Raw genomic sequence first — 10,926 nt, 5'->3', positions numbered from 1 at the left:
CCACTTTGGCCTCCCAAAGTGCTGGGATTACAGGCATGAGCCATCGTACTCTGCCAATTTTTGTATTTTTTTCATAGAGACGGGGTTTCACCATATTGGCCAGGCTGGTCTCAAATTTCTCACCTCATGTGATCTGCCCACCTTGGCCTCCTGAAGTGCTGGGATTACAAGTGTGAGCCACTATGGCTGGCCAACCCTTTTTAATTTGCTTAAAACTTCAGCTTTTTTTTTTTTAACTTAAAATAATTCTTTCACTCTCTAGGCAAACAGTGAATTCCCATGCCTTCTTATAATGTACTGGCAAAAATATATTCTACTTTCTTTACACACCTATATGTAAAACTCTTTCTCCAGTAGTCTCAATTACATGTTACAATGTGAACTTTTGGCAACTTTTACTTTTTGTGAAAAACCTAATAAGTGATTTTAATTATGTACTAGGTGTGGAGCCTAGGACATCAGACAGAAGTACAGATAAGATCTGACTCTTTCCAGCAGAGCTGGGGGTATGTCTAACCCTACACGTCCTCAGGCCTTATCTAGAATCTAATGGCTCCAAAGCAGGTAAGTTGGACAATTTTCTTTCTTTCTTTTTCTTTTTCTTTTTTTTTAAATAAAGATGGGGTTTCACCATGTTGGTCAGGCTGGTCTTGAACTCCCAACCTCAGGTGATCCACCCACCTTGGCCTCCAAAGTGCTCGGATTACAGGTGTGAGCAACCACGCCTGGCCTAGTTGGACAATTTTCAAAAGTCACAGAAACAGTTTGTAACCTTAAAGCATTTAGCAAATGTAACATTTGACCTTAATCTAGACCAAATGTCTAAAATCTTTAAATTTGTTTTTATTTTCCAAAGATTACTAAATTCATGCGAACAAAAAGGCATTAAAGTTTCTATTTTTCTGACAAACTATTTAAGTGTTTTTTTTTTTTGAGACAGAGTCTCGCTCTGTTGCCAGGTGCCAGACTGTAGCATAGTGGCACGATCTCAGCTCACTTCAATCTCTGCCTCCTGCGTTCAAGCAATTCTCCAGCCTCAGCCTCCTGAGTAGCTGGGACTACAGTCTCGCACCACCACAACCAGCTAAGTTTTGTATTTTTTAGTAGAGACAGAGTTTCACCATGTTGACCAGTATGGTCTTGATCTCTTGACCTTGTGATCCACCTGCCTCAGCCTACCAAAGTGCTGGAATTACAGGCATGAGCCACCTCGCCCAGCCTAAGTGCTTATTTTTAACCCAATTAATCAGAGCTCTTTCATATGTAAACACTACACAAACACATATAAATACACAGACAGGAGAAGATCCAGTAGTTGTAAGATTTTTCATTTGACAGTTTCTTAATTGGATTACTGGGTTCAAGGTTGAGCCTTGGAGGAACAGGGCCAGGAAAGCATGAAGTTTCTATGGCCTAATAAGTAGCCACAGCTGGAAGGCAAAAAGCAGATCTCTAAAATTAAGGGTCCTGTTTTTTATACTGGATCTTGGATCCCCAAAAAGGAGGAAAATGCTACCAGAGAAGATAGTGCAATGTTCCTACTATGCATTTCATTGCAAGGCAACCCAAAGCCAACAGCTCATTTTGTAATCAGCCCATGCCCTTTGGGAGTCCCATACCTCAGCAGGGGTGGGGGGTGGGGTGGAGATGTATCCATGCCTCTAAGTGATCAAGATCATGTTTCTTTGATCTAAGGATGCAAAGAGCCAAGTAACCCTCCTAAGCGCCATTAGTCATCCCTTAAAATATATTTCCTACCTGGTTATTACACATCAAGGCTAAAAACTCTCCTACAATGCAAAGTAATTTTGGATATCCCCCAAAGTCAAAAGTGTCAGGTGACGTAATGTAAAACAGAACAGAGCTTCAGATTTTGAAAGGACTCTATTCTCCTTCAATTCCTGGGATTCCATGAGGAAAACAGAGGTTTTTCCCAGAATGGGTTTACATTCTGTGACACCACCTCTGTTTTTCCCTGGAGCTCCAGGCTGTTAGTAATTATCTTAGGTTCTTTTGCGTGGGCATCAAAAATGGCAAGAAGACAAAATGGAGAAAAACAACTCAATTGACTAGAGAAGAAAAAAAAACTTTTTCTTCTTCTTCAGAAAATTAAGATCCAAGAAAAGAAAAGAAAACAAACATAAAAGCTTTTTAAATATATGTATAGTTTGGATATCCATGTTTTATTAAACTAATTGTAACCACAGAGCTCTTTTTTCTAAGAAAAAGTCTTTTTAAATCTTTTAATACCAGACTCTAGCGAGGACAGTCAATGTTTCTGGCTTTGTATTCTACCATAGGTAACCTCCCATGTGAAATTAATACATATTAATTAAAGTCATAACCATGAATGCATAAACTGTCTTAAAGAGATGCAGGTTTTTTTAAAACAGTAATTAGAGTCTCCCCAAAGGTAGTTCAGCAAAGTAAAAATAAAGACAGGAAATCAGAATCAGTCCATGGAAAATAATCAATAAATGGCAAAAAGTTACACAGATAACAAACCAGAAAGAACTCACTCCCTAGCCCCTAAGCCAAGAATTGAACCTGGGCCACCACTGTCAAATGCCAAAGCCTTAGTACTGAGCTACCACATTAAATGTTTTCTATTGCTCTTCCTAGAAGGAAGATTTTGAGCTTGCAAAGGCTTTTAACTACCCATAATTTTCGGGGCTATGTCATGAACCCCAAAATTCCTGTCCTCTGGATGGCAGAATCCAAGATAAAGTATCCTTACACGCTCATTAAGTTCAAGGACATAAAACAATATGAGAGAGAAACTTTAGCATTGGTTTCAGAGACCCACAGCAAAGTTTGTGAATGACCAGACTGCTGAATTGGCTTGGACAGTTGGCTTATACGGCTCCTAAGTCCATTTTTTTTTTTTTTTTTTTTTTTAGACAGAGTCTTGCTCCACGCTGGAGAGCCGTGGCACGATCTCGGCTCATGGAGCAGCCTTTGATGACCCTGCTCACTATGCTATAGCTGTGGGGGCCAAGCCCCACTACCAAAAAAAAAAAAATCATCCTTTCCTGTTTTATGGAACCATAGGCAAAGCTTCTCAACTTGGAAGATGCTGCCCGACAGGCTGCATGGGAAACCGAATTAACATTTTCCATCCCAGCAAAGTACACACAACCAAACAGACAGTAGTCACCTCATTTGGCTCCCAATATCAACCTGGCAAGCCTCAAACTTTCTTCCTTTGCTCTCTATCATCTTTGATCCATTCAAGGTGGGGAGGGACGGCCTCAATGAGCAGTTGAAAAGAGCAGTCAGGCCTGTTAAGCTTTTTTCAGGGCTCATTGAATGTGAGCAGACTTACAGAGGGTTCTCTGAGTTAAGCCTGCTGGACTTGCATCAGCAATTCCTTCAGGGATCCCTCCACATATACAAATACACCCACAAAGACAAGATGGACAGACAGCCTTCCAAGCCAAGATCCCTAACCAAGAATTCCAAGAGTGTTCCTTCCAAACTGTCCTCCCATCCTCCATCTGAGAAACCTCCCCGAAATCTTACTGATTGAGAAGTCTCCAGAACCAAGACTCTTCCTACTAATTAGGGAGAGCCAACCAAGACCCCTAAAGGAGCTGAACCAACTGGGAGAAGGAATGGGGTGCTGGCAGCGCCTAGAATACCAAATCAGACACCCGATAATGGGGCTACAGCTGCAGACATGCCATGACGATGGTACAGACAGACACTGCGATGGGGTTAGTTACAGGCACCCCATGGTGGAGCTACAGACAGACACCTCGCTATGGAACTATAGTCATGGGACATCTCCCCAGGACAATTTCTGTATTGCAAAATGTACTCCATACACATTGGGCTAGCAGTGCCCTGCCGATGGAGATAATGCCAAAGTCCGCCCCCAGTCTAAAACTAGGTGGCCGCTTGGGCTGGCCTCTGGATCCATTGCTAGAGGGGGTCTACAGAACCAGGGGCAGGTGGCACGAAAGTAATCCCAAACGAGCCCCCAGATATGTAACTGCTCAATGGGTTCACCATACCCACTGCCTACACAGAGCTGATTTATCAAGATAGGGGAATTGCAATAGAGTAATTCATGCAGAGCCACTGTGCAGGAGGCTGGAATTTTATTATTACTCAAATCAACTTCCCCTTGCATTTGGATCAGAGGTTTTTTTCTGTTTTTTGTTTTTTTGAGATGGAGTTTTACTCTTGTTGCCCAGGCTGGAGTACAATGGCACAATCTTGGCTCACTGCAACCTCCACCTCCCAGGTTCAGGTGATACTCCTGCCTCAGCCTCCCAAGTAGCTGAGATTACAGGCACCTGCCACCATACCTGGGTAATTTTGTAGTTTTAGTAGAGACGGGGTTTCACCATGTTGGCGGGGCTGGTCTCGAACTCCTGACCTCAGGTTATCCACCTGCCTCAGCCTCCCAAAATGCTAGGATTACAGGTGTGAGCCACTGCACCCTGCCTCAAGAATCAGAGTTTTTAAGCATAATTTGGTGGGTCAAGAGAGGCCAGTGTGTCGGGAGTGCTGATTGGATGTGTTGGAGATAAAATCATAGAAAGTCAAAGCTGTCTTCTTGTGCCAAATCAGTTCCTGGATTGGGGCCACAAGGTGAGATAAGCCAGTTTATCAATCTGGTGGTGCCAGCTGATCCATCAAGTGCAGGGTCTGCAAAATATCGCAAGCTTAGGTTTTACAACAGTGATGTTATCCCCAAGAGGAATCTGGGGAGGATCAGAATCTTGTAGCCTCCAGCTGCATGAATCCTAAATTTCCAATCTTGTGGCCAATTTGTTAGTCCTACAAAGGCAGTCTGGTCCCCAGGCAAGAAGAAGGTTTATTTTGGGAAAGGACTGTTACCTTGTTTTACTTTTTATTTATTTATTTTTGAGACAGAGTCTTGCTGTGTCACCCAGGCTGGAGTGCAGTGGTGTGATCTGGGCTCACTGCAACACGAGTGATTCTCCTGCCTCAGCCTCCTGAGTAGCTGGGTTACAGGCACCTGCCACCATGCCTGGCCCAATTTTTTTTTATTTTTAGTAGAGACAGGGTTTTGCCATGTTGGCCAGGCTGGTCTCAAACTCTTGGCCTTAAGTGATTCGCCCACCTTGGCCTCCCAAAATGCTGGGATTACAGGCGTGAGGCACCATTCCTGGCCCTTTGTTTTAAACTATAAACTAAGTTTCTCCCAAAGTTAGTTTGGCCTACTCCCAGGAATGAACAAGGACAGCTTGGAGGTTAGAAGATGAAGTTGATTAGGTCAGATCTCTTTCACTGTCTCCGTCATAATTTTGTAGTGGTGGTTTCATTTACACCAATATGTCCAAAACCTGCCCTTATCACGTTCCACCCCGGTGCTCTCTCGTGGAAATCAGTCTTTACGGAATTTGCCTGAAAGCCAGAGTTTCAGGTGAGTGTATTTTAAGAGCCCGGGGCTGCGAGGCCAGGGTCGGGATGGCTTTGGACAAGTCAGTGCAACTTCTCGCACCTGTCGCCTCTCATATAATAGGAACCTCCTCTACTTCTTGAAAACTTACTACAAGCCAAGTAATGTGATCAAGGGTTTCTATACATCATCTCACAGTTCTAGTTTATTATTTTGCTTCAGAGAGAAAGAAAACGCTCAGAAAGACTGAGTAACGTATATATGAGCAGGAGCTGGTGAGTGGCATAGACTGGACTCGACCCAGTTCTGTAATTCTAATTCCAGCAGCCCTGTTTTTTTCCATTACACCGTAGGGCGCGCTCTCCCCCATTCTCCTGGGAGCCGGACATAAACTAAACCCTGCGCAGGCAGCCAGTCGCCTACCTTCAGGGAATGCTTGCTCCCGGGTGCACGCACGGAGCCCGCGTCGGTCGGAGCCTGCAGTCTGGGGCAGTGAGCCACAAGCCTAGCTCCGGAGAGGGGCGCAGAGCTTCCTTGCTCCGCCCCGCCCCGTCAGGCGGGAGGCCCCGCCCCCGGCCCCGATTGGCTGTCGGGAGCGAGGCGGGATGCGGGGGATTGGCTGCTCGGCGGCCGCGGGCTGACGTGGCGGGGCAGGCGTGTGGGTCTCGCCGCTCTGCTCACCAAACCCACCGAGGCGGCGGCGGCCGGACCAACACTGGCAGTGAGGTGCTGGAGCGCAGGCCGCCGCGATGCCGCTGGAGCTGGAACTGTGTCCCGGGCGCTGGGTGGGCGGGCAACACCCGTGCTTCATCATTGCCGAGATCGGCCAGAACCACCAGGGCGACCTGGACGTGGCCAAACGCATGATCCGCGTGGCCAAGGTGAGGCGCGAGCTCCCGGACCCGAGCGGCAGGCGGGGCGGGGTGGGGCCACGGGGAGCCAGGGCCCACGGCCTCCGCCGCTCGGTTCCCTGGTCCGGCCTCCTCCTGCCCGCCAGTTCCGTTTTTGGAATCCTTCGGATATCTCTTCTTCACCCTGTCCGCCATCCTCCTGAACTTTTGCATTACAGCTGCTGCCTCCTAACCCGACCTCTTTCATCCCCGTTCTACCAGAATACTCCTTCTAAAACCCAGACTTGATCAGACCATACCCCCTGCCCGGTACCTTCTGTGGTTCCCTCCTGCCCACGGTACAGTCGAAATCCTTTTTTTTTTTTTTTTTTTTGAGACGGAGTTTCGCTCTTGTTACCCAGGCCGGAGTGCAACGGCGCGATTTCCGCTTACTGCAATGTCTGCCTCCCGGGTTCAAGCGATTCTCCTGCCTTAGCCTCCCGAGTATCTGGGACTACAGGCGAGCGCCACCATGCCCAGCTAATTTTTGTATTTTTAGTAGAGACGGGGTTTCACCATGTTGACCAGGATGGTCTCGATCACTTGACCTCGTGAACCACCCGCCTCGGCCTCCCAAAGTGCTGGGATTATAGGCGTGAGCCACCGCGCCCGGCCGAGTGGAAATCCTTTAACACAGCCTTCAGGATCTTAATGACTGGGCCCCTAAAAGCCCGTCATAATTCATCTCTGACATTCTTCAGCGGCACAGTTACTTTCAGGAATAACAGTTACTGGAAGTTGCTGTGGTCTCTCACCCGCCATTCCCTGTATGTGGAATGTGAAGTGGTTAAAAGCTGGGGCTATTGGATCAAATCTTGACTCCACCACTACTAGCTGTGTGTATGCGGGCTGGTTACTTAGCCTCTGTGAACCTGTTTCCTCATTTGGAAACGGGGCTTGATAGTAACAGTTCTTACCTCATGGAATTGTTATGGGGATCAAATGAGATTCTCAGAGCTCTGAGCCCAGCACTTGGCACATAGGAGTCCATAAATGCGCGATCTCGGCCCACTGCAACCTCTGCCTCCCGGGTTCAAGCGATTCTCCTGCCTCAGCCTCCCAAGTAGTTGGAATTACAGGCATGCGCCACCACGCCTAGCTAATTTTGTATTTTTAGTAGAGTTGGGGTTTCTCCATGTTGGTCAGGCTGGTCTCAAACTCCCGACCTCAGGTGATCCACCGACCTCAGGTGATCCACCGGCCTCGGCCTCCCAAAGTGGTGGGATTACAGGCGTGAGCCACTGCGCCCAGCCTAATGTGAGCTATTAGTGATAGGATATTTATAGCTCTCCCTACTCCCTCTTCTCTTGGGACTACCATATTCTTCATTACAACCCCAGCTTAAGGCCTGGCCTGCACTATGATTCTTTGGATTAGAGATAGCTAGCCCCATCTTTCCTTTCCCTTCATCAGTGTTGCTCAACTGATTCTGTGCAATTTGTGATTAGGTTTTTAAAATGTTTATTTATGTGTCTATCTTAGAGATAGGGTCTTGCTCTATCACCCAGGCTGGAGGTTTTATCTTAAGGTTCTTTTGTTCTGTTTTGGTTTTGCTTCTGTTTTTTTTGAGACAGGGTCTCTCTGTATTGCCCAGACTGGAGTGCAGTGGCGTGATCTCACCTCGCTGCAACCTCTGCCTCCCAGGCTTAAGTGATTCTTCCGCCTCACCCTCCCAGTAGCTGGGACCCACAGGTGTGCACCACCATACTGGGCTAATTTTTTGTAGAGATGGGGTTTGGCCGTGTTGCCCAGGCTGGTCTCAAACTCCTGAACTCAAACAATCTGCCCGCTTCTGCCTTCCAAAGTGCTGGGATTACAGATGTGAGCCACTGCATTCAGCCCTTACTGTTTCAGGACTGATTTTATGGAAAGCTAGCCACTGAGTCATAAAAAATACTTTACAAAAGTAACATTGCTAACATTTTTTGAGTGCTTACTCTACCAGATACTAAGCTAAATGCTGTACATGCACCATCTCGTTTAATTTTTACAACAACCCAGTGCCCTGACACTGCCAATTTCATTTTAAAGGCTAAGAGAAAATAAGTGACTTAGCCAACAGCACACAGCTAGTATAATAAATACAGTAAGGGATTTTTCAGATTTTGCTCCTAAGCAATGGGTCCAGCCTTTCTTCCGCAACATTGTTTTCTAGGGGGAAATTCCTGCTCTTAATTTGAAGGAGCAGCCTATTTTTCCTCTTGGAATGCTGAAGTTGTAAAAATATCTAGAGATATTGAAACCATAGAAACAAAGCTATACTGGCCAGGCCCAATGGCTGATTCTTGTAATCCTAGCACTTTGAGAAGCTAAGAAGACAGATTGCTTGAGCTCAGGAGTTCTAGACCATCCTGAGCAACATAGTGAGACCCTGTTTCTAATTCCATTGAGCTGGGATCCAGGTGGCTGCAGCCTTTTGGAAAGGGATCTGGCCAGCTCTGCTACAGACACTGTGCAACGTTAGGTGAGTCTGGGCCTTGGGATCTTTATCTAGACATGAGATCTTCATCTAGACTTGGGATCTTCATTTAGACATGAGACAATGAGAACTCTGTTGCCTGAGGTCACTTTCGGTACTAATGTTCTTTGAACTTTCCAGCATCAAGTCCTGACCCTACCATCTTATGACTTGTCCAAGAGCAGGAGTAGTGATCTCAGCACTGACATTTCTAGACCCAAGAAGTTTTTAATAGCATGAATACCTCTGTGTCTACAGAAATGGCAGTGAGATGAGACTTTAGTGGGCTTTAATTACTCTTTTTGTTGAGTAGGTTTCTTTTTTTTTCTTTTTTTTTTTTTTTTTTTTTGAGACAGTCTCACCACTCTGCATGCAGGCTGGAGTGCAGTGGCACCATTAGCTCACTACAGCCTTGATCTCTGAGGATCAAACAGTCCTCCCGCCTCAGCCTCCTTAGTAGCTGGAACTACAGGCATATGCCACCATGCATGCCTGGCTACTTTTAGTGTTTTTTGTAGAGACAGGGCCTTACTATGTTGCCCAGGCTGGTCTTGAACTCCTGGGTTCAAGCAAGTCTCCCACCTTGGCCTCCCAAAGTGTTTGGATTATAGGCATGGGCCACTGTGCCTGACCTCTTGAGTGGTTTTTTTGTTTTGTTTTGTTTAGTTATAGCTTTTATAGTCAAACAATCCAGCTTTTATATTACTGCCTCTGCTCGTTAGAAGTCACCTAGGGGCTGGGGCATTTCTGTTTTGTCTGCTTTTTGCCACCTAACCTGTTCAAAGAAAATGTCATGCAGAAAAGTGTCAGTGCAAAGCAGCTAAAAGCAGAACTGCTGTTGTTGAAGTCAGAGAAAGAGGTTCTGTCCCTGGGTTTCCCTGTCCCTTAGAAAGCCTCAGAACAGTTTACGTGTCCTGGAGGTAGCCCAACCTGCTCTTTATATAGATGGAGAAACTGAGTCTAGAGCTGGGAAGTGACTTATCTAAGAGTTAGGGTCAAAGTTAAACCAGAATCTTTCTTTACTAAATTCTGGTTCAGTGCTCATTTTACTATCCTTTGCTGAGTTATATAACTTAAAATCTTCCTTAACTCTCTGATCCAGTATTTTTCATATTTATAATGCAAAACAAAGGAAATAAAGCCCTCCCCCCTTTTTTTGGCATGTTAAGAGAAAAAAATAGGGGAAGATCTCCTATCTCCAAACAACCTTTTCTTCCTTTCAGACATTCTTGCCTTTTGTGTTCCTCTTCTTCGAAGGTCCTTAAGGTCTCTGTCAGTCTATGTTGTTTTTAAAGTTGGTGATATCGGCCAGGACTGCCGCCTCACACCTGTAATCCCAGTTTTGGGAAGCCAAGGCGGGTGGATCACCTGAGGTCAAGAGTTCAAGACCAGCCTGGCCAACATGGCGAAACCCTGTCTCTACTAAAAATAAAAATTAGCTGGGTGTTGTGGCAGGCACCTGTAATCCCAGCTACTTGGGAGGCTGAGGCAGGAGAATGGCTTGAACCTAGGAGGCAGTGGATGCAGTGAGCCAAGACTGTACCACTGAACTCCAGCCTGGGCGAAAGAGCAAAACTCTGTCTCAAAATAAATAAATAAATAACAAATAAAGATGGCGATGTCATAGTGGTTGCCCCAGAATTTTTCCTTTTTTTGAGATCCGTGACAGTCACTGAAAGGCATCCTAATGTGTGTTATAGGAGTGTGGGGCTGATTGTGCCAAGTTCCAGAAGAGTGAGCTGGAATTCAAGTTTAATCGGAAAGCCTTGGCGAGGCCGTACACCTCGAAGCATTCCTGGGGGAAGACATATGGGGAGCACAAACGACATCTGGAGTTCAGCCATGACCAGTACAGGGAGCTGCAGAAGTATGCCGAGGAGGTTGGGATCTTCTTCACTGCCTCTGGCATGGATGAGGTGAGCCTTCTGCTGCTCTGTCATTTGCCATTTTAGCAGACCGTGTTCAGCAGGCAGCCTGTTGACTTCCGGCTTAGGGCCAGCTCCAGCCCTTGCTCATCTTATCTGTGCCCAACTACTGGAGAGGCTAGCAGGTGCCAAAGCCCAGTGAGAATTTGTAGGAAGGATGCCACTGTTTTAAAAACAAGTTGTCTCTGGCCAGGCGTGGTGGCTCATGCCTGTAATCCCAGCACTTTGGGAGGATGAGGAGCCTGGCAACAGCAAGACTCCATCTCAAATTAAAAAAAA

At 46.2% G+C, this 10,926-nt stretch overlaps 2 protein-coding genes across 2 annotated transcripts in view; one reads left to right on the top strand and one right to left on the bottom strand.

Moving 5' to 3' along the window:
• TRIM14 (tripartite motif containing 14) overlaps positions 1 to 10,926 on the bottom strand; it is a 124,889-nt gene that overhangs the window by 53,897 nt on the left and 60,066 nt on the right. The gene's annotated exons all lie outside the window — the stretch shown is intronic.
• NANS (N-acetylneuraminate synthase) overlaps positions 6,004 to 10,926 on the top strand; it is a 28,291-nt gene continuing 23,368 nt past the window's right edge. Inside the window, exons 1-2 of the mRNA XM_017527838.2 lie at positions 6,004 to 6,255; positions 10,423 to 10,638. Of these exons, the coding sequence (XP_017383327.1) occupies positions 6,124 to 6,255; positions 10,423 to 10,638 (348 nt within the window). The 5' untranslated portion in view covers positions 6,004 to 6,123. The remainder of the gene's footprint in view (positions 6,256 to 10,422; positions 10,639 to 10,926) is intronic.

The sequence above is a fragment of the Cebus imitator genome, unplaced genomic scaffold (genome assembly GCF_001604975.1).
Source record: "Cebus imitator isolate Cc_AM_T3 unplaced genomic scaffold, Cebus_imitator-1.0 Scaffold51, whole genome shotgun sequence".
Taxonomy (NCBI): domain Eukaryota; kingdom Metazoa; phylum Chordata; class Mammalia; order Primates; family Cebidae; genus Cebus; species Cebus imitator.
The sequence above is the reverse complement of the archived record's forward strand: the minus strand, read 5'-3'. Positions and strand labels throughout refer to the sequence as shown.